Raw genomic sequence first — 27,482 nt, 5'->3', positions numbered from 1 at the left:
TGTGCGCACAGAGCAGCCATATATGTGGTGTGCGGCTCTGCAGGTGGAGGTAGGTGCTGGAGAGCTCCCGTTTCTGGCGCATTAATACTAGAAATATATTGCACAGGGGATATCGCAGCCAATTCCCACAAGAAGAATCCTGGAAACACAGAATTAGAAATGATTCTTTCTCCGCAGTTTCTATAGGATTTAATACATTCCTGATTCCGGAGAGTAATAGAAATACGGCAGAAAACAGAGGAAGAAAGTTCAGAGAAGAAGCTTCATAGAAAGACATTAACCTTAGGGTATGTGCACACGTAGAAAGCTCCTCTGCGGATTTTTAAGCAGCGGATTTGATAAATCCGCAGTGCAAAACCGCTGCGGATTTATCGCGGTTTCTATTGCGGATTCCGCTGCGGTTTTACATCTGCAGTTTTCTATTGGAGCAGGTGTAAAAACACTGCGGATTCCGCACAAAGAATTGACATGCTGCGGAAAATAAAACGCTGCGTTTCCGCACAATTTTTTCCGCAGCATGTGCACTGCGGATTTGGTTTCCCATAGGTTTACATTGTACTGTAAACTCATGGGAAACTGCTGCGGATCCGCAGCAAAATCCGCAACGTGTGCACATACCTTAACAGATGTCATTTAACCCTTTACTGCCATCTGTGGGACAGTGTACCGCCATCCAACCACACACAGTATAATGTTCTCACGGTACTGACACCCCCCACACACACACAGTATAATGTTCCCACAGTACCTCCATATCCAATTTTATTTTCTTACATTTTAACACCTGTTTTCTTTGGTGTTTTTCATGTAATATAGTGAAGCCTACTGCAAAATGCTAAAAAAAAACATTATAGAGAAAACACAGCAGTGTAAATGGAGATATTGGTATTAATGATGAGCAAGTATGCTCGTCACTGCTCGTTATTCGCTCGAGCATCAGTGTGCTCAAGATGCTCATTACTCGGGGAGTATTTTTGAATGCTCTCACGCCAGCTCGAGTCCCCAACCCACTCGTTTGGCGCTTGTTAGATAGCCAATAAACATTCTGGGGTTGCCTGCCAGTCACTGTAATGCCATAGCCATCTTGGTTGTGGCATTACTTTGATTGGTTGGTTGCATAGCGTTATTGGGTCATGATGCTCGGCACAGTGTTCCGACACAGGCAGAGCAGGAAGAGAGGTGCTGAGGTTGGGACAGCATTTTAGTTGCGTATAGGCAGGGATTAGACATCACCAATATTTCTTTCAAATGCAACAACAGCTCTTATAAGGGCTAATTATAATCAACATTCATACTGCTGTTAGCAGCACTTCGGGAGAGATTGTGCTGAAGGTGTAGAGTAGGACAGGATAGGGTTAGTTGCACATTTTTTCTACTGCAACTCATACCAAAAGCCCTTCTCAATTCTAATAATATTATTTTTGCTCTTAATCCTGCAAATTGTTCTGAATAGGGAAATAGTATATGCCATTTATACTGTGTCAGTTTTGCTTCAAAAGCATACTGTTAGACTTGGTTGGACATCAATAGCATCACTGGTGAGCAAATTTTCCTGCAATGCTAATCCTACAAAGTTTTTTCAGCAGGGAAATACTATGCGACATATATACTACACCAGTTGTGGTCAGAAGCATACAGCCAAACCTGACTGGTCAGTAAAAGCATTGCTGTATTGCTAATGCAGTGTAACACATCAACCTGAGGTGGACAAATATTCATCTGATATTAATCCTTCAAATTTTTCTCAACAGGGATAATGCTTTCAGTCACTTTGCCAGCACCCTCCTGTCTTTCACACAGTCCAGTCTCAGTAATGATTTTGGACCACATAATCCTCACCCTGATCCTTCTTGCTCCCACCATGCTGACTGCCCGGAGACAAGTGATCCCACATTTGTACACTCCGAAGAGCTGTTCAAATTTCTAATTTCCATTTATAGATTCTTGCCTATTAATTTCAAGCCGGACATGAGGAGATCACATATAGCGATGCCCAAATATTTGAGCAGCCACGCTCACAAGAAGGCAACGGTGGGAAAATGCAATTACTGTCTCAAGAGGTGGATGATGATGAGGCACATTTGCCAACAACTGATGTTGTAAAGTCAGCAAGTCAGGAGGAGGACCAGGGTGCAGAAGTGGAAGATGAGGTGGTGGACAATGTAGTCACTGACCCAACCTGGGAAGGTGACATGCTGAGCAAAGACAGCAGCACATAGGGGGAGGGATCTGCAGCACCAGAACAGGCAGGAAAAGACAGTGGGGTGGCCAGACACAAGGCAGAAAACTGTGCCCCAGGGTACCAACATCGGTGAAGTTGCCAAGTCAAGGGATAGGTGTTCCCGAGTCTGGACCTTTTTTAATCACAGTCCAGCTAACCCAAAAAATGCCATTTGCAATATCTGCTATGCCAGCATCAGCAGTAGCAACAGAACTACCTGTATGCCCATCACCAGCATTCTCAGGCACATGACAGCAAAGGATAAGACTAGTTGGGCTGAACGCCAGGGTCCAGAAGCAGTATCTGTAGGTGACACCACTGCCTCTTCCCCTGTTCTACATGCACTCCAATCCCCTTTCCATGACTCAAGGAAACATGCCTCCCAACCTGCACCTGTTGTTGCACACTTGCAACCACTGTCAGCAAGCACTTCCACGTACATGTCCCTGTGCAGCGTTCAGTTGTCCCTTCACCACTCCTTGTAATGCAAGCAAAAATACGCCTCCACCCACAATATTAAATGGCCACATTTCCAGACTGCTTGCTCTTGAAATGTTACTGTTTAGGCTTGTCCACAACCTCATAGAGGTTGCTTTCCATTGGTACTCGGTCCTCAGCCGTCACTATTTTTCCCGTTGTGCCGTGCCCGCTTTACACAAGCACGTGTCCCATAACATCAGCCGTACCTTGACCAACACTGTTACTGGGAAGGTCCACTTAACTACAGACACGTGCTTGTGGCCAAGGACACTACATTTCCATGACAGCACACTGGGTGAATATTGTGGAAGCTGAGACCCAGTCAGACCATTGGACGGAACACATGCTACCGACACCGAGGATTGCGGGCCCTGGTTCATTAAGGGTTTCCCTTACCTTCTACAGAAGTTCCTGTACCTCCTCCTTCATCTGAAAAGTTAACGTCAGTCGCAAGTTGTAAACAATGCGGCACTGCCTCGGCCAAGCGGAAACGGGCTCTGCTGAGGCTAGTCTGCTTAGGTGACAAACTGTACACCGTCGCAGAGTTGTTGAGAGGTCTAACCAGGGCTGTGGAGGTGGAGTTGGTGTCATGGAAATTGAGGAGTTGGAGGTTTGGCTTACCGACTTTACGGCCCTGTCAGGGCTGTGGAGTCGGAACCCATTGTGGTGGAGTCGGTGTCATGGAAATTGAGTAGTCGGAGGTTTGGCTTACCAACTCCACAGCCCTGGGTCTATCAGACTAGACTGATCTGTGGCTGTCTCCCTTGAACCTATAAGCAGGTATGGTCATGTGTGGCAATGTCAGTAACCTGGTGATGACTCTGAAGCTTAGCAACCTCACACACGTACCAGGCCTGGCTCACATTCTCAACTTAGTGGTTCAGTCTTTTCTCAAAACCTACTCAGATCTGCATGAACTACTGGTGTAAGTACACAGCTTGTGTGCCCATTTACAAAAGTCAGCTATACTTTCTGCAGCCTTGGCAGTGCTGTAGCAGCATTTGCAACTTCCATCTCACTGGTGTGCGATGTTACCACGCTTTGGAATTTAACTTTACATATGTTGGCAAGGCTTTGTTAGCAGCAGAGGGCACTAGCTGAATACCAGATACAACATGCACAGCGGTATTCCAGTTAGCCTCCACACATAAAAGCTAATGAGTGGGCATGGATGTCTGACATCTGTGCAGTTCTCCAAAACTTTGAAGACTGGACCAAGATTGTGAGCTGCGATGACGCCATAATCAACGGTACCATCCCACTTATCTGTCTACTGAAACACTCGCTGCTCACTAGGGTTGAGCGAAACGGATCGTTCATTTTCATAAGTCACCGACTTTTGGCAAAGTCGGATTTCATGAAACCCGACCCGATCCCTGTGTGGGGTCGGCCATGCGGTACGCGACTTTCTCGCCAAAGTCGCATTTCAATGACGCGAAAAGCGCCATTTCTCAGCCAATGAAGGTGGACGTGCCCCCTGGCTGTAATGTGAGTCACTGCACCACAATATCTATAGGTTTACAATGAAAGAGCGCATGTTATAGTTGAGCATTCATTTAAGTTGTCTGATTAGTAGATCACCTTTTCCTGCCCCAGTTGTGAGTGCAGAGATAAAGATCGTGTTCCGTGGTATCACTATCGATGAGTTACAATTCTAAAATGTAACGCATCACTTGTACCTGCGCCACTATGTCATGGCATTACCTATACATATTAAGTATTTATTTGTTTGATATTGCGTGATACCGAATTTTACTTCAATATAGAATGTCTTCATTTCTCCCCATTCCTGTGTAGTTTTGTGTGGTGACTCAAGTTGACCTAATTTACCTATCTATGTGGTGAATGGAAATAGATCTAGATATGGCAATATTGCACTATTTATATTTGCAAAAAGTAGTTTTTATTAAATGGAATTACATAGAAGATATCTAAAAAGATCTGCCACTTATGCTTGCGTATGGAGATATGGCAATCACCGTGTTAGCATTCGCTGTGATCTTGTTATAGTCGGCTTCTTCTGCCTGCAGGTTTCTGAGCGATTTAGTTGCCAGCGCATGCGCAGTATAACTTAGTAACAACCGTGTCATTACTGTTTGTACTTTTTAGGCTTTGGTTGATTTTTTTTGTCACACATATCCCGGCAAATTTTTTTATTGGCTGACGTCAGTATTGAAACACATACCTTCTCACTTAAGACACGCCCCCCGAAGAATCAGGGTGGCGAAAAAGCGCACGTCGGGGCGCAAGGTCCGTGACTTTGGCAGTGACACTTTCTTTGGACAGGCAAAACAACCAGGTAATAAGCTGACTACATACTATATTGTATCCGTGCACTCAGGATGCCCAATTTAGGATGGCTATATGTGGAGGCAGTTGTATACCCTTTGGGAAACTAGTTGCCACCGATTACACACAGAGTCGATTGGTATGTGCATAGTAAGGATTTAAACAGTATTTTTTTGATATCTGGCAGATGGTTTTGTGTTTGCATATGTCCTTTTTATGATAATAAATGAAAATTTAGATTTTCTGTGACTTAAGACTAATGTGACAGATGTTACATCACCAACTAGTGGTAAATTTTGATATTTTATGAAATGCACTGATACGCACTAAGCACTTTAGCTTTAAGTAAAATATTTGTTACATTATTTATTCATCAGATATAATAATTTGCCAAAGTCTATGCAATATGTGGTGTTCTGTTTTTCCAGTGACCTTTTTCTGAAAAAATCTTTGATACTTTGCGGAATAAATTAATAAAAATTAACAGTTTTAAAAAAAAAAATGGATTTGTGGTCACTTCTTATATATTTTTTGAGCCCTATCAAGTGATAGCGATGCTCAAAAAATAAGGTTTTCTTAGTCTCCAGTAATTGTAATATTACACAGAATTCTTTGGGATGTTACATTGGTTCATCATCTTCCTTATTTCGGTCCCTACAGTATCAGATCCTCTTAGTGGACATCTTCAATATTAGGAGACTTTTTCTGCATTACCCATCAAGGACGGATATGGACAGAGTCAAGATGGTGGAGAGGATATTACACCTCACCCTAGAGATCCTCTTCCGGCTTACTGGAGAGGTGAGAGATTCTGATGACGTCACATTACATCATTCTTATCTGTGGTAATAACAGATGGACAGAACTGGAGAGGTGAGGACTCTGGAAATGTCTGTAGTTAGATTTATTAATGTGTCTCTCCCTAACCAGGATTACACAGTAGTGAAGAAGACCTCTAGTGAGCGCTGTCAGGACCCGGTGTCTGAGGGATGGGGAAGACCCCTGAGTCCAATCATGAGGCCTCCACCTCACCCCCTGATACATGAGCACATCAATGACCAGAAGATCCTAGAACTCATCTACAAGATGATTGAGCTGCTGACTGGAGAGGTGACACTGCTGGGAAAGCTGGGACATTATACAGTCACTCTATGAAGGGATCAGGGGATGACGGTATCATTGTTCGTGTCAGGTTCCTATAAGGTGTCAGGATGTCGCCATATATTTTACCATGGAGGAGTGGGAGTATTTTGAAGGACACAATGATCTATACGAGGACGTCATTATGGAGGTTCCCCAGCCCCTCACATCACCAGGTAATAGACAGGACTAAATACAAACGGTCTATAATTATCTGTATGTAAAGAATGAATTCAGTCCCTGTATGTGTTTCCTCTAGTTCTATCCAGTAAGAGGACGACACCAGAGAGATGTCCCCGTCCTCTTCTTCCACAGGACTGTAAACAAGAAGATCTCAATGTTCCTCGGGATCATCAGGTAGCTGGAGAGAAGGTGTCATGAGATCTCCCCTATGATGTGTAGACGACTGTGAAGATCTTGTGCTCAGTCTTGCTTTATCCACCCGTATTATATGCTTTATACTTCTGTAATGAGAACGGTGGAGATGGCAGGATTAGAGCTGATCATAGATGTGACTTCTCCATCTCGTCTGTTACTTTTACAATATTTGTTTCAGGGTGAAGATCTGACCCATATTAATACTACAGAGACATATTTGAGGGGTGATGAGTGGTGTAAAGAGGAGATTCCTACAGATAACAGCCCAAGTGAGTAGTAACCACTAAATGCAAAGAAGTCACAGATTTTTCTCAGTCACCGGCTGTGGCTGCTTTATCGGTGGTGTAGTCCGGCCGCGTCACAATCCACAATCGTGTCATCACCATTTTGCCGCTAGTACATAATATTCTTCTCCATTCAAAAATGTTCAAATTATTTTGTGAAATTGTGAAAGCCCTTTTTTATACCTTTTACCCCCCACGTTAATGACCGGGCCAATTTTTACAATTCTAACCACTGTCACTTTATGAGGTAATAACTCTGGAACGCTTCAACGGATCCCTGTGATTCTGAGATTTTTTTGTGACATATTGTACTTGTTGACAGTTGTAAAATATCTTCATTATGATTTGCCTTTATTTGTGAAAAAATGGAAATTTGGCGAAAATTTTGAAAATTTTACAATTTTCCATCTTTGAATTTTCATGCCCTTAAATCACAGAGATATGTCACACAAATTCTAATATATAAAGCTGAATGTGTGTGTGTGTGTGTGCATGTCCGAGATTGGCATCTGCACCGTCGCAGCTACAGCCACAAAATTTTGCACAGTCACACGTCTAGACCCCGAGGGCGTCATAGGCAATGTTGTGAGGCGAAATTTTAACCCAGCGCTTTCCAATTCACCAAACAATTTTGCCCCTATCTACATAATGGAGAAAAAGTGAAAGGAAAAGTGTTGGAGGCAAATTGACAGCTGCCAGATGTGAACAAGGGGGACTTAAAGAATGAGAGCGATGGCGCCAAAGAGTATATACCGTACAGTTGCTAAGGTGGGGCCCCGACATGGGATACTCACCACACACGGGGATATGAACACACACACAAAATGCGCCACACACTGCCACATGCTTGAACACATATTACCCTCAGCACACATTTCACCACACATACACCAACCTCGCCACATAAATGTCAAAACACAAAAGTCGCCACTCAAAACTCACCACGCGCAAAATTTGCCACATGCAAAACTCGCCACATGCAAAACTAGGCTCACGCAAAACTTGCCACACGTGCAAAACTCACCTCATGGAAAACTCGCCACATGCAAAACTTGCACACGCGGAAAAATTGCCACATGCACAAAAGTTGCAACACATGCAAAAGTTGCTTCACACAAAACTTGCACATACTCAAAACGCACCACACATAAAACTCACCACGCGCAAAACTTGCTGCACACAACTTGCTACACTAACCCGTCACATGCAACTCGACACACAGAAAGTTGCTACACGCATATCGCCACACAAAACTCATCTCACAAAAGTCGCTACATGCATGTCGCCACATGCAACTCAACAAACACAACTTGACACATGAAACTCGCCCTAAAACGCACACAAGTCTGGTATTATCCTTCAAAAATAAAAATCTGGTTAAGAAGCAGACAAACTACAAGAGCAACAACTGTATCATATAGGAAATACGGCAGCTGTCAGTCACATGACCTGTCTATTATGTGTATGTGTGAGCTAATATATACTGCCAGGAGGGAGGGCTTCCTGTTGGCTGGGGATTTATCAGGCTGCCAATTTAGCTTACAAATACTGAGGTAAAAATACTGACCAAATAACGTGTGAACGACGTCTAATACAAGAGGAGATGACACATAGGTATATAGAGGAGGAGATGACATACAGCAGGTATATACTATATATAGGGGAGATGACACAGGTATATACTATATACAGGAGATGACATACAGGTATATACTATATATAGGAGGGGATAACATACATGTATATACTATATACAGAAGAGATGACATACAGGTATATACTATATACAGGAGGAGATGACACATAGGTATATACAATATACAGGAGGAGATGACATACAGCAGGTATATACTATTTACAGGGGAGATGACATACAGGTATATACTATATACAGGGGAGATGACATACAGGTATATACTATATACAGGAGATGACATACAGGTGTATACTATATATAAGGGAGATGACAAACATGTATATACCGAGGGGAAAATGAGAGGGGTGAGGTGAAAATGAGAGGTGTGAGGTGAAAAGGAGAGGTGTGAGGTGAAAATGAAAAGGTGTGAGTGCAAAATGAGAGGAGTGAGGGAAAATAGTGGAGTGATCAGAAAATGACAGATGTGAGGTCGAAATGACAAGTGTTAGGGGGAATGAGAGGAGTGAGGGGGAAAATAAGAGGAGTGAGGGGAAAATGAGAGGTGTAAGGGAGAAAATGAGAGATGTGAGGGAGAAAATGAGAGATGTGAGGGGGAAAAGGAAAGATGTGAGGGAGAAAATGAGAGGCGTGATGGGAAAATAAGAGAAGTGAGGTGCTATAACTAACTACAGATATTTACTATGCCCAGGCATAGACATACAGATATACAGAGATGACATACAGGTATATACTATATACAGGAGGAGATGACACATAGGTATGTACAATATACAGAAGGATATATGAGCTGGAGGAAAAAGGAGCGTACGATATAGATTTTTTTTAATAAACAAGTGTCTTTATTAGTACAAAAATGCTAAAAATAGTAATACAATCCAATGGTAGACGTAACCCAGTCAATTTGCTATTGGGGATTTGCTATCCCCTTGAGAAAGCGGCGCTTTGGAGCCGCGAAACGCGCATCGGGGCGCTCTTCTTTTCCAGCGGGACCCCCCTCCTGTGCCCTCTATTGGTAAGCTTACCTATGAGACCTATCACGCTATTATGCATTACATACTATCACTAGTATAGCCTGTTTCTTGGCTACTGCACTGATCTAGGTACATGTAGGTTCTGCCTGCCATTTGATTTTTATATGGGGTTCTTTTCTGTTCCCCCTCTGTTATGGCTTATGTATGTATATGGGGGTAAAGGGGGGTGGTCCCTTTCCTGTGCTTGACTGGGTTACGCCTACCATTGGATTGTATTACTATTTTTAGCATTTTTTGTACTAATAATGACACTTGTTTATTAAAAAAATCTATATCGTACGCTCCTTTTTCCTCCAGCTCATATATGTATTTTATGGAGCTTTTCTGATTTGTCTGGGGGCACTGAACGTTTGTGTGCTGTGGCTCAGACTATCACTATGACATTGGGATTCTTGTTAATATACAGAAGGAGATGACATACAGCAGGTATATACTATATACAGGGGAGATGACGTACAGGTATATACTATATACAGTAGATTACATACAGGTGTATACTATTTATAAGGGAGATGACAAATATGTATATACTGAGGGGAAAAAGTGAGGTGTGAAAAGGTGTGAGTGCAAAATGAGAGGAGTGAGGGAAAATAGTGGAGTGATCGGAAAATGAAAGATGTGATGTCGAAATGACAAGTGTTAGGGGGGAATAAGAGGAGCGAGGGGGAAAATGAGAGGCGTGATGGGAAAATGAGAGAAGTGAGGTGCTATAACTAACCACAGATATTTACTATGCCCAGGCAACGCCAGGCTCTTCAGCTAGTAGGTAATAAATAACATTTCCCATATGTCTATTTTGGAGCCAACATTTTTTTTGTAAGGAAGTTATAAGGGGTAAAATTTGACCAGCGATTTTTCATTTTTCCAACAAAATTTACAAAACCATTTTTTAGGAACCACAGGATATTTGAAGTCACTTTTAGGGGTTTATATAATGGAAGATACCCAAAAGTGATGCCATTCTAAAAACTGCACCCCTCATGGTGTTCAACACCACAATCAAGGAGTTTATTAACCCTTCAGGTCCTTCACAGGATTTTTTGTGAAACAAAATTTTTGTTTTACTTTTTTCACAAAAAATTTACTTCAGATCCAATTTTTTTTATTTTGATAAGGGTAATAGGAAAAAAACGGACCCCAAAATGTGTTGTGTAATTTCTTCTGAGCATGCCAATACCCCATATGATGGAGAAAACCACTTTTTCGGCGCATGGCAGAGCTCTGGAGGGAAGGAGCGCCAGTTGATTTTTGAATGAAAAATTTGCTGAAATAATTGGCAGATCCCATTTCTTATTTCAACAGCCTCTGATGTGTCTAAACAGTGAATATCCCCCACAATTGACACCACTTTGGAAACTAGACCTTTCAAGGAACTTATCTAGATGTGTGGTGAGCACATTGAACCCCCAGGTACTTAATAGAAGTTTATAACGTTAAGCCGTAAAAATAAAAAACTCAAAATTTTCCCCACAGATGCTTTTATCCCCCAAATTTTGCATTTTCAGAACAGGAGAAATTGCACCATGCAATTTGTTGTGCAATTTCTCCTGAGCACGCCGATACTCAATATGGGGGAGAAAACTACTGTTTGAGCGCACGGCAGGGCTTGGAAAGGAAGGAACGTCATTTGACTTTTTGAATGTAAAATTTCCAGGAATCATTAGCAGACGTCATGTCCCATTTGGAGAGCCAATGATGTGCCTAAACAGTGGAACCCCCCCAAAAGTGACCCCATTTTGGAAACTATACCCCTCAAGTAATGTACACTGCTCACAAAAAATAAAGGGAACACTTAAACAACAGAATATAACTCCAAGCAAATCAAACTTCTGTGTGATCAACCTGTTCACTTAAGAAGCAATACTGTTTGACAATCAATACCACATGCTGTTGTGCAAATGAAATAGACAACAGATGGAAATTATTGGCAATTATCAAGACACAATCAATAAAGTAGGGGTTCTGTAGGTGGGGACCACAGACCACATCTCAGTACCAATGCTTTCTGGCTGATGTTTTGGTCTCTTTTGAATGTTGGCTGTGCTTTCACACTCATGGTAGTATGAGACGGACTCTATAACCCACACAAGTGGCTCAGGTAGTGCAGCTCATCCAAGATGGCACATCAATGCGAGCTGTGTTTGCTGTGTCTGTCAACGTAGTGTCCAGAGGCTGGAGGCGCTACCCGGGGACAGGTCAGTACACCAGGAGACGTGGAGGGGGCCATAGGAGGACAGCAACCCAGCAGCAGGGTCGCTACCTCAGCCTTTGTGCAAGGAGTAACAGGAGGAGCACTGCCAGAGCACTGCAAAATGACCTCCAGCAGGCCACAAATGTGCATGTGTCTGCACAAACAGTTAGAATCCTGACTCCATGAGGATGGTCTGAGTGCCCTACGTCCACAGATGGGGTTGTGCTCACTGCCCAACACCATGCAGGATGCTTGGCATTTGCAACAGAACACCAGGATTGGCAAATTTCACCACTGGCGACCTGTGCTCTTCACAGATTAAAGCAGGTTCACACTGAGCACATGTGACAGACGTCTGGAGACGCCATGGAGATCGATCTGCTGTCTGCAACATCCTTCAGCATGACCGGTTTGGCAGTGGGTCAGTAATGGTGTGGGGTGGCATTTCTTTGGAGGGCTGCACAGCCCTCCATGTGCTCGCCAGAGGTAGCCTGACTGCCATTAGGTACCGAGATGAGATCCTCAGACCGCTTGTGAGACCATATGCTGGTGCTGTTGGCCCTGGGTTCCTCCTAATGCAGGACAATGCCAGACCTCATGTGGCTGGAGTGTGTCAGCAGTTCCTGCAAGATGAAGGCATTGAAGCTATGGACTGTCCCACCCGTTCCCCAGACCTGAATCCGATTGAGCACATCTGGGACATCATGTCTCGCACCATCCCCCAATGTCACGTTGCTCCACAGACTGTCCAGGAGTTGGGGATGCTTAAGTCCAGGTCTAGGATGAGATCCTTCCGGAGACCATCCGCCGCCTCATCAGGAGCATGCCCAGGCGTTGTAGGGAGATCATACAGGCACATGGAGGTCACACACTACTGAGCATCATTTCCTTGTCTTGAGGCATTTCCACTGAAGTTGGATCAGCCTCTAACTTCATCTTCCACTTTGATTTTAAGCATCATTCCAACTCCAGACCTCGGTGGGATATTAGTTGTGATTTACTTTAATCATTTTTAGGTTTTATTGTTCTCAACACATTCCACTATGTAATGAATAAACATTTACAACTGGAATACTTCATTCAGTGATATCTAGGATGTGAGATTTTAGTGTTCCCTTTATTTTTTTGAGCAGTGTATTTAGATGCATGGTAAGCACCTTGAACCCCTAGGCACTTTACAGAAGTTTATAACGTTGAGCCGTAAAAATAATGAAATCACATTTTCCTAACAAAAATTTTGTCTTAACCCCAAGTTTTTAATTTTTCTGAGGGCTAATAGGATTTTTTGTAAAACAAATTGAGGTCCATTTTTTCCTGAGTGTGCCAATACCCTACATGTAATTGGGAAATATTTTTCATTCACAGTGCAAAGCTTAGAACTCAACGAGCAACAGATTTTATGGTTATGGTTTGCAGGTGCCATGACCCACTGGGAGAGCCCATGCGGTACCAGAAAAGCAAAGAAACCCCATAAGTGACCCCATGTTACAAACTACACCCCTCAATGAATGCACTAAGGGGTGCTGTGATCATTTTGACACCACCGGTGTGTCACAGAATTTTATACCAGCAGCGAAGAAAAAATAACTACATTTTTACCATCAAAATTTAGCTTTAGCCCCAGATTTTAAATTTTCACACAAAAAGTGGGTAAAAATGGCACCAAAATTTGTCCCACAATTTCTTCTGAACGTGCCAATATCTCATATGTGGCTGTACAGTACTACTTAGCTGTACAGAGAGACTCTTGAGGAACGGAGCGCAGTTTTTCCTAGAATCATAGAATGGTAGAGTTGGAAGGGACTTCCTGGGTCATCTGGTCCAACCCCCTGCTCAAAGCAGGATTCACTAAATCTTCCCAGACAGATGTCTGTCCAGCCTCTGTTTGAAGACTTCCATGGAAGGAGAACTCCCCACCTCTCATGGCAGCCTGTTCCACTCATTGATCACCCTAAGTGTCAAAAAGTTTTTTCTAATATCTAATCTGTGTTTCCCCCATTCAGTTTCATCCCATTGTTTCTAGCCTTACCTTGTGCAAATGAGAACAAAGATGATCCTTCTACAATGTGACAGCCCTTGAGATATTTGTAGACCGCTATTAAGTCTCCTCTCAGTCTTCTATTTTGCAAGCTAAACATTCCCAATTCCTGTAACCGTTCCTCATAGGACAGGGTTTGCAGACCAGTCACCATTCTGGTCGCTCTTATCTGAAATTGCTCCAGTTTGTTGATGTCTTTTTTAAAATGTGGTGCCCAAAACTGGACACCGTATTCCAGATGAGATCTGACCAAAGAGGAGTAGAGGGCAATAATGACTTTGCGTGATCTAGACTGTATGCTTCTGTTGATACATCCCAGAATTGCATTTGCCTTTTTTGCTGCTGCATCACACTGTTTACTCATGTTCAGTATGTGATCTATTAGTATACCCAAGTCTTTTGCACATGTGCTATTGCTTAGCCCTATTCCTCCCATTCTGTATATGCTTTTTTCATTTTTATTGCCCAGATGTAGTACTTTGCATTTTACCTTGTTAAAAACCATTCTGTTAGTTGCTGCCCACTGCTCTAGTTTATTTATATCTTTTTGAATCCTCTCTTCTTTTGTATTAGCTATCCCTTCTAGCTTTGTGTCATCAGCAAATTTAATCAGTGTACCCTCAATTCCTTCATCTAAATGATTGACAAGATGTTGAACAATACAGGGCCCAAGACACAACTCTGTGGTACCCCACTTGAGACATCATTCCATCTGGATGTGCAGCCATTTACAACCACTCTTTGGGTCCGATCACTAAGCCAGTTATGAATCCACCTAACTGTTGCCTTGTCCATTCTATACTTAGTCATTTTTTCAATAAGGATAGTGTGAGATACTTTGTCAAATGCTTTGGTGAAGTCAAGATATATTATATCTACAGCATTTCCCTGATCCACCCAGTCAGTGATTCTGTCATAGAAGGAAATTAAGTTATCCTGACATGACCTATTAGTTACAAACCCATGCTGACTCTGGTTGATCACTTCATTCTTATCCAGGTACTTACATACATGTTGTTTAAAAATTTGTTCAAAGATCTTTCCTGGTATAGAAGTCAGACTCACCAGCCTAAAGTTCCCTGGGTCCACCTTTTTCCTTTTTTTGAAGATAGGAATAAGATATGCTCTTCTCCAGTCTTCTGGGTCTTCTCCTGTTCTCCAAGAATTTTTTAAAGTTTATGGAGAGTGGTTCAAAAATTTCTTCTGCTATCTCCTTCAGTGTTCTGGGGTGTAATTCAGCTGGACCTGGAGACTTGAATTCCTTTATGTTAGCTAAGTGTTTCCTCACTATCTTTCTGTTTATAGATATCCTGGATTCTTCTATTCCTTTAATAGAATAATGAAGATCAGTTGAAGTTACATTTCCTTTCTGAGAGAAAACATGCAAAATAGGAATTTAAAAGTTCGACCTTCTCAACATCCTTTCTTACCATTTCATCATTTTCATCCTGTAAAAATCCTGTAGCATCTTTGACTTTTCTTTTACTTTTGACATATCCCCAAAATCCTTTTTTATTGCTTTTGACGTCTCTAGCAATCCTTAATTCATTGTCCACTTTAGATAATCTGATTCGTGCCCTGCAGGTTCTGCAGACAGCATTATATTCTTCTTTAGATATGCCTCCCTCTTTCCATTTGATAAACATTTCTTTTTTCCTTTATAGCATGTGTTATAGTTCTGTGTTCATCCATCCTGGTTTCCTTAAATGCTTCGCATTCTTCACTCTTTTTGGAATTGTTAACGATTGTGCTTTGAGAATCTCATTTTTCAAGATTTCCCATCCTTCCTGGACATTTTTGCTCTTAAGGATATCCAGCCATTGGATCCCTCCGATTCTCTTTCAGAGTCCCTTAAAATCTGCCTTTCTGAAATCTAACCTTGAAGGCGGAGTTTTCAGTTCTTCCTCCTCTAGTTATCCAAAATCCTAAAATAACATGGTCGCTACCTTCTAGGGTCCCAGCCACTGTTACCTCCTCAACCATTTCCTCCCTCTTTATAAGGATTAGATCCAAGATAGCAGATCTCCTTGTTTTCTCCCCTACCTTTTGGAAGATAAAGTTGTCAGCAAGAGAGGATAAGAATTTGCTTGACCTGTTAGTTTTGTCCGAGAGAGATTCCCAACAAATGTCTGGATAGTTGAAATCTCCCATGACCACTATGTCATATTTTTTGTAGAACTTGGCCATTTGATGAATAAAGAGTTCATCCATATCTTCAGATTGCACAGGCTGCCTGTAGTAAATGCCTACAGTAGTGTCCTTTCCGTTGTTCTCTCCTTGTATTCTTACTCAAAGAGTTTCCACAGAACTCCCAGTCTCTGAAGCTTTAATCTCTGTGCAGATATACGCTTTTCTAACATACAATGCGACACCTCCTCCTCGTTTATCAAGTCTATTTCTTGCAAATAAGTTGTATCCTTCTAGCCTTGTATTCCAATCATGTGTATCGTCCCACCAAGTTTCAGTGATTCCAATGACATCATATTTCTTCTCCAGTGTTACGGTAGTAGTTCCAATTCTCCTTGTTTGTTGTCCATGCTTTGTGCATTTGTATAGAAACATTTTGTGGGCTCCATATACAGAGCCCCAAATTGCTAGAAGAGCAGAATAACATTTCAAGTGACGCCATTTTGGAAATTATACCCCTTTGGAAATATATCTACAGGTGAAGTGCCAATTTTCACTCCATGGGTATTTTCCAGAAATGAACAGCAATGAATATTGCTGAGTGAAAACTGCAAACTGCCGTTGTAGTGACCAGTACATTGCAGTCACGAGCACATTATGCCTAGCCCATGCTTATGTGGCATGCGTCTGTAAGTTTAGCGGGCTCTCATCGCTTCAGAAATGGCAAACATGTGGACTCTATATGCGGTTTAGGTACACTGTTGGGCTCAGAATTTGTTGAATTTCTTTTGAGGGGCGAGGAGCCATTTCACTTTTCCAGTGCCTCTATACTACCAGTAACTTGGAAGCCCCTGATATTACTGTTAACAGATGACAAACCTGAGTGAGGGCTTGCTTTTTTTGTGGATTGAGTTGCAGCTGTTATTGGGAACATTTTACATAATGTTTGGGATCACATTTATCCGGCGCTCGACGCTGAGCACTTACTCTGGTTTACATCAAAATCTGCCTCATAGGGAATCTTCCGCCAGAGGTTCTGCCTGAATCACGTATTTCAGAGATTTACGCAGAAATCCAAGTATAAGCGCTCAATGCAGAGTGCAGGATAAATGTATGCCGAGCCTTACTGCAATCTTTGGTAGGCGGAATTTAAAAATGAACAGTAGGTGAAGAATTGATTTTATTTATTTTTTAAGCAGTTCTTCATGCGGTATAAGTGATTAAGCAACTTTATTCTTTGGGTCGGTGCGATTACAGTGATACCAGATTTATATCGGGTTTTTATGTTTGGCTGCTGTCACACACTAAAAGACACTTTTTATTGCAAAAAAATAGTTTTTGCATCACCATATTTTGAGCACTATAATTGTTCCATATTATGGCCCACAGAGTCAGGTGAGGGTTTGTTTTTTGAGGGACGAGATGACGTTTTTATTTGTACCATTTTCGGGCACATGACCCTTTTTGATCACTTTCTATTCCGATTTTTGGGAGGCAGAATGAACAAAAACCATCAATTCAGGAATTTTTTTCTTGGGGGGTAGTTAAGCATTTCCTTGTGTGGTAAAATTGATACAGCAATTTTATTCTTTGGGTCAGTATGATTACAGTGATACCTCATTTATATATTTTTATTATGTTTTGGCACTTTTACACAATAAAAACTCTTATAGAAAAAATAATTATTTTTGCATCGCTGTATTCTGAGAGCTATAACGTTTTTATTTTTCCTCTGATGGAGCTGTATGGCAGCGTTTTTTTTTTTGCGATACAAGCTGGCGTTTTCAGTGGTACCATGTTTATTTATATCTGTCTTTTTGACCGCGTTCTATTCAACCTTTAGTTTGGCGGTTTGATGATAAAGCATTGTTTTTTGCCTTTTTTTATGGTGTTCACTAAAGGGGTTACCTAGTTGGACAGTTTTATAGGTCGGGTTGTTGCGAACGTGGTGATACTAAATATGTACTTTTATTATTTTCTTTGTTTTTTTCATACAAATATTAATTTCTGTATACAGTATCTTTTGATTTTATTATTTTTTTATACTTTTACAATTATTTAAAAAAAATAACTTTTCTTTTTAACTTTTTCACTTTGTCCCACTATGGGACTATCATTTTTTGCAGACTGACAGCAGCAGCATCCCAATGTTGTAGAAATTGTCAGCTCTGCACTGACAGGGAAAGTTGATGATCACGCACTGCGCATGATCAGCAAGTTTCCTATCTCTGGTGACACCAGACAGCAACAGGACACACGTGGATCCTCTATCCGGACACCCAGGGACCCCTTACCTGGCAGATATCTCTTGAAAAAGGTGATACAATGCCGAAATGTTGATGAACTATCTGAATTCACTTGGGTCTGATGAATTGTGATTCCTTGTACTCATTTGTGTCTATCAACTGGAACTGGGAATTCTTTCATTCATAAAGACTTTAATTTTGAGTGCCAGAGTTTTCTTCATCTTTTGATTAGCTATTGTTCTACTCCAGAATACCCACTGTAAACAGTGAGCACCCCCATCTTTTATATTATAACTTATACTAAGATTCAGCTGTCGGAATCAGCTGACACCCGGCAGCGATTGTCCGCACACCACCCGTGTGCATGGGTGATCGCGCGGACGTAATAATCCGTCTGTGGTCAAATAGGCCCAGGTCCCATGGTCGGGATTATGACATCCGATGTCAGAAAGGGGCTAAAAAACTTACAACCTGGAGGATCCACTTACTGTCACGAGTGTGACAGAAAGTGATTCTGGATCCGGCTGTAGAAGGTCACTGCGCCTGGCTCTGCAGATAAATTCTTGATCTTGCTTCTGTGCTGTGGATTGATATCCTCCTCTAAGTCGTAGCAGTGATCTCCACTGTCTGCTGGTGATTAGCACACCTTTGCTGGAGGCTTAAATACATTTAGTTGCTTCAGCAAGGTGCTGGTGATAGCTCTAATTACATCTGTCTGTTGGAAGTGCTAGAAGTCGACTAGTTTCTTCTTGGAGCTCAGTACCCCCCTGGGATCTCAGTATAGTTGGGACCAAGCTACGCACAGGTCCATATGAGCCACTAGACCAGGCACCCCTAAGGTCAGTAACGTTCTTGGCTGTTTTTCTCGTAGCAATAACTTCTGCGAGACGCATAGGGGAGATTCGGGCCCTATCCATAAGAGACCCATATTTAAAAATAAGGGCAGACTGTATTGTCTTAAAGTTAGACCCTTGTTAGGGTTGGTGGAACGCACTAAATAAAATATAATAATAAAGTGCGTTCGCCACCTGGGGTCCACCATGCAGGGATGGTATACTGTAGCTAGGAGGACAATGGCGAAACAAGCATGATTCGCACTGAGTTAAATGTCACTCAGTGGAGAAGCAAGTGGCTGTGCCAATCGCACACAGCGACTGAAAAGAAACTCTGCAGCAGAGCGGTGTTTATAGGCACACAGTTGCAGAGTGATATGGCGCTAATCGTGGAGCGCCCGCCAGGGCCATAGGGATACTCAGTACGGGCCGGTTCTTAAAGGGATGTGTCACAGCAGCAGTGACTCGGTCCATGGTCCTGGGCGTTCAATAAAAGTTAATGAAAGGGGAAAATAAAGTTTGTAAGGGAATTACTTTGTGACGCCACCCGTGGTATTCGGCAATGAGATGGTGGCCGATGCTGCAGCTCAGGTCCTCTGGGGCAGATGGTGATGCATCAGAGTTGGTACAGCTCTCCACAAGTAGAGCTAGGCCCTAGGGCAGTTATAATGTAAAATGTGATGGCGGGTGTTGTAGTGCAGGGCAGGTGTTGTGAATTCTGTGGCCAAGCTCCCTCCTGTGGTCGTGAGTCGTACTTCGGCTGGTTCTGTCTATGAGCTTCCTTTGGTGGATGAGAGTGGTACTGCGGCTTCTGAGTTTCCTTCCTCAGGTGATGAGGTTAAGTCGTTAGGTGCTGCTCTATTTAACTCCACCTAGTGCTTTGATCCTGGCCTCCAGTCAATGTTCTAGTATTGGTCTTGCTTTCTCCTGGATCGTTCCTGTGGCCTGTCTATCCTGCATAAGCTAAGTTTTGCTTGTGTTATTTTTTGTTTGCTATTTTTTCTGTCCAGCTTGCTATATTGGTTTTTCTTGCTTGCTGGAAGCTCTGGGACGCAGAGGGAGCACCTCCGTACCGTTAGTCGGTGCGGAGGGTCTTTTTGCCCCCTCTGCGTGGTTGTTTGTAGGGTTTTGTGTTGACCGCAAAGCAATCTTTCCTATCTTCGGTCTGTTCAGTAAGTTGGGCCTCACTTTGCTAAATCTATTTCATCTCTGCGTTAGTATTTTCATCTCAACTCACAGTCATTATATGTGGGGGGCTGCCTTTTCCTTTGGGGTATTTCTCTGAGGCAAGCTAGGCTTATTTTTCCTTCTTAGGGCTAGCTAGTTTCTCAGGCTGTGCTCGAGGCGCATAGGTCTGGTCAGGAGCGCTCCACGGCTACCTCTAGTGTGGTTGGATAGGATTAGGGATTGCGGTCAGCAGAGTTCCCACGTCTCAGAACTCGTCCTATGTTTTTGGGTAATTGTCAGGTCACTTTGTGTGCTCTGAACTTCAAGGTCCATTGTGGTTCTGAATTACCTGTTCATAACAGGCAGGTGGTGCAGCAAATAATTCAGAGGACACAGCTGGGTGCAGTTTTCAACGCTTTACTCACAGTTCTGCAGATACTGTCTCCAGTCGTGTGCTGTGTCCTCCGGGTTTGTGGCCCAGCCAACCCTCAGATGATTTGGGGTACACTTTTCCAGGACTCCTCTCTTATACTCCTTTCCTGGCTGTCTCACTGTGCTGGCTCCTGCCTCTCCTGTCCTGCGCCTTCACACACAGTGTCCTAAGCCAGCGTCTTTCTGGTCCCCTTGGTCCTATATGGCTGCCTTTTCAGCAATTATATGTGGATATGGAGGTGGCACCTACAGCTGCCACAGCCTCCGGCTTTGCTAGCTGAGTCTTGTAGTCCTCCACTAGTCTTGGAGGACCGGTTCCCCCACTGCGACCTGGTCCCTCCACCCAACTATGGTCGGCGTGGATGCGGGCCCCAAGGGTGGATTTGCGTCAGCAGAGGCCCACATTCTCTCCTTAGAGACCTGAATGGTATACTGTATGCGGTCCCAGATGTCACTGGCCTGCACAGCCCAGTCTACCACCCTAGAGTTGGAAGATGAGATGGGCATGGGCATGGGAATACGCGGATGCTGACCGTAATTAAGGACAAATGGTGTCTGCCCTGTAGAATCGGCAATGGCATTATTAAGGGCGAACACTGCCCATGGTAGCAAGGATGCCCAGTCATCATGCCCGGCAGAGACAAAGTGCCGCAAATACGTGACCAGAGTCTGATTGGCCCTCTCCACCAATCCGATCGTCTCGGGATGATATGCTGAGGAGAGATTAAGATCAATACTGTGCAGCCGACAGAGCTCTCTCCAGAACTGAGAAGCGAACTGGGGACCCTGGTCACTGTCTATTTTATCAGGCATCCTGTGGAGACAGAAGGCATGCTTCAGGAAAAGCATAGCCAGAGCCCGTGCAGATGGTACACATGGAAGGGGAACAAGATGTACCATCTTGGAGAAATGATCTGTGACTACCCAGATGATAGTATTGTTACGAGACTTGGGAGAGCCCACAATGAAGTCCATCCCGACCATTTCCCAGGGCCTATCTGCCACCGGCATGGAATGTAACAAGCCCGCTGGTCTCTTCCGGGATGGCCGGTTCTTGGCACAAGAAACACATGCCTGAATGTAGTCCGGGAGGCACCGACTCAAGTGATACTGGAGCCACCGTTCACCGACTCTCCATAAGAACGATTAGCCATGGTTCGTCTCCTTCTTCGGAAGAAATGACGGAAGAGGACAAGTAGTCAGCCCATAAATTCTCCCCAGAGAGAAAGTGTATAGTAAACTTAAATTGGGAGAGAAGAATAGAGACCACCTGGCCTGGCGAGAATTTAGCCATTGGCCCGTCTGCAGATTATTATTATTATTATTATACATTTTTATAGCGCCATAGATAGAGCAAGAGCAGATTCTTATGGTTGGTGAACACCTGGAAGGGATGCCGAGCTCCCTCAAGGAGATATCTCCATTCGGAGAAGGCCAATTTCATGGCCAGTAGTTCCCTGTCCCCTATGGAGTTATTCTTCTCTGCCGGTGAGAAAGACTTAGAGAAGAATAAGCAGGGCCGTTTCTGACCGCTAGCATCCTTCTGGTATAATACAGCTCTCGCACCGAAAGAGGCATCCACCTCCAGAATAAAAGGCTTATCCACATTTGGCCGATGTAACAGGATCCCTAGCAAAATGGAACTTTAAGGCCTCAGAGACCTTCTTGGACCAGAGCGTAAGGTTAGCTCCCATCTTGGTGAGAGCTACCAAGGGAGCCGCCAGAGTAGAGAAGTGTGGAATATACTGGCGGTAATAGTTAATAAATCCCATAAAGCGCTGCACCGCTTTAAGGGAATTTGGTTCCGGCCAGTTCAACACTGATTCCACCTTGGCAGGATCCATAGCCAAACTGTTGGCTGAGATGATATAGCCAAGGAATGGTAAAGACTCCTGCTCAAAGAGACACTTCTCAAGTTTGGCATAGATAGAGTTGGCACGCAAGAGCTCAAAAACTCTGGCAACATCTCTGTGATGAGCATCCAGATCGGGAGAGCAAATAAGAATGTCATCCAAGTAGACAACCACCGAGGTGGATAACATCTCCCGAAAGATGTCATTTACGAAGTCCTGCAAGACAGCTGGAGCATTACAAAGACCGAATGGCATTACTAAGTATTCATAATGCCATCCCGAGTGTTAAACGCTGTCTTCCATTCGTCACCCTCTCGAATGTGTATTAAATTATAGGCACCTCGCAGATCTAGTTTAGTAAATATCATTGCACCCCGCAGATCTAGTTTAGTAAATATCATCGCACTCCACAGTCTGTCAAATAGCTCGGAGATAAGTGGCAGAGGATATTTATTTTTGAAGGTTATGGTGTTCAGGCCTCTATAATCTATTCAAGGACGGAGTTCCCCGTTCTTTTTCTGGATGAAGAAGAACCCTGCCCCAGCAGGAGACACAGATTTCCTAATAAATCCCCTTGTCAGATTCTCCTTTATGTATGCCGACATCACCTCAGTCTCCGGGAGTGATAAGGGGTATACACGCCCGCAGGGTGGCTCTGGACTTAGTCTCAGGAATGACGGCACGCTGCTGAATATTACCCGCTACTATAGCTGAACCTGGAGAGGCAGCAGTAACCAAGCGTACAGCCCGGATCTGAGCAAAACGATGAGACCAACGTCTTTGCTGAGACCGCAAGAGAAGACAAGGCTTGGGATCCATCCTTTGCAGAGGAAGAATCCTGGCGCCTAACACCCTGCCTTCCCTCCCAAACTAGTTTCTGACTTCCACAGGAATCAGGAGCTAGTGTTACCTACTTTCTGTCAGAACTACAGCAACAAGAAAGAACTCTCTCTTCACCTCTTGGACGTTAAAAGGAATGTTCTTCAATACTTGAAACTCACAGAGAGCTGGAGATTGGACTCTAACCTCTTCGTCCAGATGGCAGGAAAGAACAAAGGGAAGAAGGCTTCAAAAGCTACTTTAGCCAGATGGTTAAAGTCAACTATTTGAGCAGCATATGTGTCAGCAGGAAAGACTCTGCCGGAAAACCTCAGGGCTCACTCGCTGAGAGCAATTTCAGTTTCATGGACCAAATCTGCAGGGCCGCAACTTGGTCTAAATTAAATACTTTTTGTAAACATTACAAATTAGATGTTATGGCAAATCAACAAATGGCCTTTGGGAGGAAGGTCCTTCAGGCAGTAATCCCACCCTAGTAGGAGTTATTTGGTATTTGTCATGGTGGTGCTGTCAGGAGGGATGTCCTAGAAAGAAGAAATTAGTCCTACCGGTATTGTTGTTTCCAGGAGTGCATCATGACATCACCCCTTATATACCCTCCCTCAAATTTCCTGTCTGATATGTGACTTAAACATGTGTAGAAGGAAGTTGAATAAATAGCGTTGCATCTATCGTGGTGTGATACTTAGAAAATCACTGAAGGGTGGTGGTAGGGAGGGGTTATTTAACCTCTTCGGTGTTCCTGTCCTTATCAAGGATAAGAAGGATAACCTCCTGGTGGTGCTGTCATGATGGACTCCTGGAAACAACATTAAGGTACCTTCACACATAACGATATTGTTAACGATATCGTTGCTATTTGTGACGTAGCAACGATATCGTTAATGAAATCGTTATGTGTGACAGCGACCAACGATCAGGCCCCTGCTGGGAGATCGTTGGTCGCTGAATAAAGTCCAGAACTTTATTTCGTCGCTGGACTCCCTGGAGACATCGCTGGATCGGCGTGTGTGACACCGATCCCGCGATGTCTTCACTGGTAACCAGGGTAAACATCGGGTAACTAAGCGCAGGGCCGCGCTTAGTAACCCGATGTTTACCCTGGTTACCATGCTAAAAGTAAAAAAAAAATACACTACATACTTACCTACAGCCGTCTGTCCTCCAGCGCTGTGCTCTGCACTCCTCCTGTACTGGCTGTGAGCCGGAAAGCAGAGCGGTGACGTCACCGCTGTGCTTTCCGGCTCCCAGCCAGTACAGGAGGAGAGCAGAGAAGCAGAGCGCAGCGCTGGAGGACAGACGGCTGTAGGTAAGTATGTAGTGTTTGTTTTTTTTTACTTTTAGGATGGTAACCAGGGTAAACATCGGGTTACTAAGCGCGGCCCTGCGCTTAGTTTCCCGATGTTTACCCTGGTTACCGGCATCGTTGGTCGCTGGAGAGCGGTCTGTGTGACAGCTCTCCAGCGACCAAACAGCGACGCTGCAGCGATCCGGATCGTTGTCGGTATCGCTGCAGCGTCGCTTAATGTGAAGGGGCCTTTACTGGTAGGACTAATTCCTACTTTCTTCAAGAAACTCATCTGACAGAAAATATTTAGATTGCCAAGAGCCACCGAGCCCCATACTCTAATTGCCCCAGTGAAGTTTCACCACTATTTACTCGTTTTTTACTGATTAAGACTATTGAGCTCGAGCCTAGAGTCACATTTTTTTTACTACAGTAGTTACTGCCTAAGAAACTCTGATTTAATGACTTTCCACAGCAAGTTTTGTTTTCCTAATCAGGTCCTATTTTTTAAATCTGACATGTTTCACCTGGTGATAACTTTGGATGCTTCTGATTCCTGGGATTCTTTTCTGTGACACATTGTACTTTATGTTTCTGGTTAGATTTAGGTTGAAATAATGTGTTAATTTTTGAAAATATCTGAAAATTGCCAAATAATTTAGAAAGATTTGTACTTTTAAAACTCAAAATTTTTACTGTCTTAAAACATACCAGACAAAACAGTTAATAAAGGAAAATGTACCATATCTCTATTTTAGTAGAATCATTTTGTATTTTTTTCAACATCCTTTTATTTTTTTAGGAAGACAAAAGGACTAAAAAAGTTTAGCAAAAAGTGTTTGTAAGTTCAATTAAATTTACAAAACCTCTTTTTAGGTAACAAATTGTTTTTGAAATGACATTGAGAAGCCTATAACATTGAGCCACTAATAATATGGAAACCTCTGTTTTCCCATTGACAGATGATGGACCTGAGTGGGGACTTATGTTTTGGATATGAATAGAATTTTTTAGTATTAGTATTATTTTCACATTCATAACATTGTTTGGTGGCTTTCTATTCCTTATTTGGGAGACAGAATGAACAAATAGTTGAACACCACACTCTACTGGTTCATTCTGTGAAGTTTTTTATTAGACTGTGAACTGTCATTGTTTTACTGAATAATTCAATTTTTTATACACAACTTGTCATTTTTTTAATGAACAGTTTAAGTAGAAATGTTCAAAAATATAAATTTCAAGGATATGTTGTTAAAATATATATTTTTTCATTCTTGCAGATGACTATACCAGGAGATCAGAGGGACAGCTGACATCTTCAATTTTTAAATCAGATGATCTTGAGATCTTTCAAGATACAATTGAAGTTAATGTCATTACTCCAGATATACCATCATCCCATCACAGCAAAGATCTGTCATCTGATCCTATGAAGCAAGTCCTGACTTCTGATTCATTACCGACTACAAAGGAAAATCAAAGTCACAAAATAAGTATTAAAAACCGAACTGCTCCTAAAGCAAAGAAGCCATTTTCACGTTCAGAATATGGAAATAGTTTTCCACTCGAAAAGGCTTTTCTTAAACAACAAAAAATTCACACAGCAAGAAATAGGTTTTCTTGTTCCAAGTGTGGAAAATGTTTTAACCAGAAATCAGATCTTGTTAGGCATGAGAGAATTCACACAGGGGAGAAGCCATTTGCGTGTTCAAATTGTGGGAAATGTTTTAACCGAAAAGCACATCTGGATAGCCACCAGAGAACTCACACAGGGGAGAAGCCCTTTTTGTGTTCAGATTGTGGGAAATGTTTTAACCAAAAATCAGATCTTGTTTGTCACCAGAGAACTCACACAGGGGACAAGCCCTATTCATGTTCAGAATGTGGGAAATGTTTTACAAAGAAATCAACTCTTCTAACCCATCAGAGAGCTCACACAGGGGAGAAACCTTTTTCATGTACAGAATGTGGGAAATGTTTTGGAGGGAAATCATTTCTTGTTAGACATCAGTTTAGTCACACAGGGGAGAAGCCATTTGCATGTTCACAATGTGGGAAATGTTTTGCAGAGAAATCAACCCTTGTTACACATCAGAGAACCCACTCAGGGGAGAAGCCTTTTTCATGTTCAGAATGTGGGAAATGTTTTGGAGGGAAATCACACCTTATTACACATCATAGAACTCACACAGGGGAGAAGCCTTTTTCATGTGCAGAATGTGGGAAATGTTTTGTAGGGAAATCACACCTTAATAGACACCAGAGACTTCACACAGGGGAGAAGCCTTTTTCCTGTTCAGAATGTGGGAAATATTTTAACCAGAGATGGAATCTTCTTATACACCAAAGGAATCACACAGGCGAAAAGCCTTTGTAATGTTCAGAATGTGGGAAATGCTTTAACCAGAAAGCACATCTTGATAGCCACCTGAGAACCCCCACAGTGGAAAAGCCTTTTTCTTGTTCAGAATGTCAGAAATGTTTTTTCCAGAAATTGTATCTTCTTAAAGGGGTTGTCCACTACTAGAACAAAATCTTGTAATTCCTTATGTTTAGCCTCGTTAAAATAAAAATACTCATACTCGCCTTTCATGTTGGCGCCATTCCAGCGGTGACGGGACAGTGATGCCAGCACTGATTTGGTGCAGGGATCACATGATGTAAGAACCTTACATGAGCCCCAGGAACGTGGATCTCAACACCGCTGGAACGGCGCTGGCATGTGAGGTGTCTCAGGTTATTATAATTGTTTTTATTTTAACTGGACCAAATATTAGGAATGAGAAAGAGTTGTCCATGTTATGGACAACCCTTTTAAACATCAAACATACAACAAAGGGAGAAGCCATTATCATACCTAGAGTTTAAAAAATTAGTTACTGGAAAATCACATTTTGTTGACCATCAAAAATAACTCAGATGGGAAAAAACTATATGTTATTGACAAATTCTACAAAAACATATAATAAACAGTCATAATTAAA

General features: G+C 42.8%; 1 protein-coding gene across 1 annotated transcript; it reads left to right on the top strand.

The window, feature by feature from the left end:
- On the top strand, positions 1–27,482 carry LOC138663706 (oocyte zinc finger protein XlCOF22-like). Its single transcript, XM_069750013.1, has 7 exons — positions 1–49; positions 5,651–5,791; positions 5,921–6,100; positions 6,183–6,306; positions 6,390–6,487; positions 6,687–6,777; positions 25,779–27,482. The coding sequence occupies exons 1-7, from the start codon at positions 23–25 to the stop codon at positions 26,873–26,875; spliced, it is 1,758 nt and encodes a 585-aa protein (XP_069606114.1). The 5' UTR covers positions 1–22; the 3' UTR covers positions 26,876–27,482.

Source organism: Ranitomeya imitator, chromosome 2, assembly GCF_032444005.1.
Source record: "Ranitomeya imitator isolate aRanImi1 chromosome 2, aRanImi1.pri, whole genome shotgun sequence".
NCBI lineage: Eukaryota > Metazoa > Chordata > Amphibia > Anura > Dendrobatidae > Ranitomeya > Ranitomeya imitator.
Note: the sequence above shows the minus strand (reverse complement) of the source record. Positions and strands in the feature narration are given on the sequence as shown.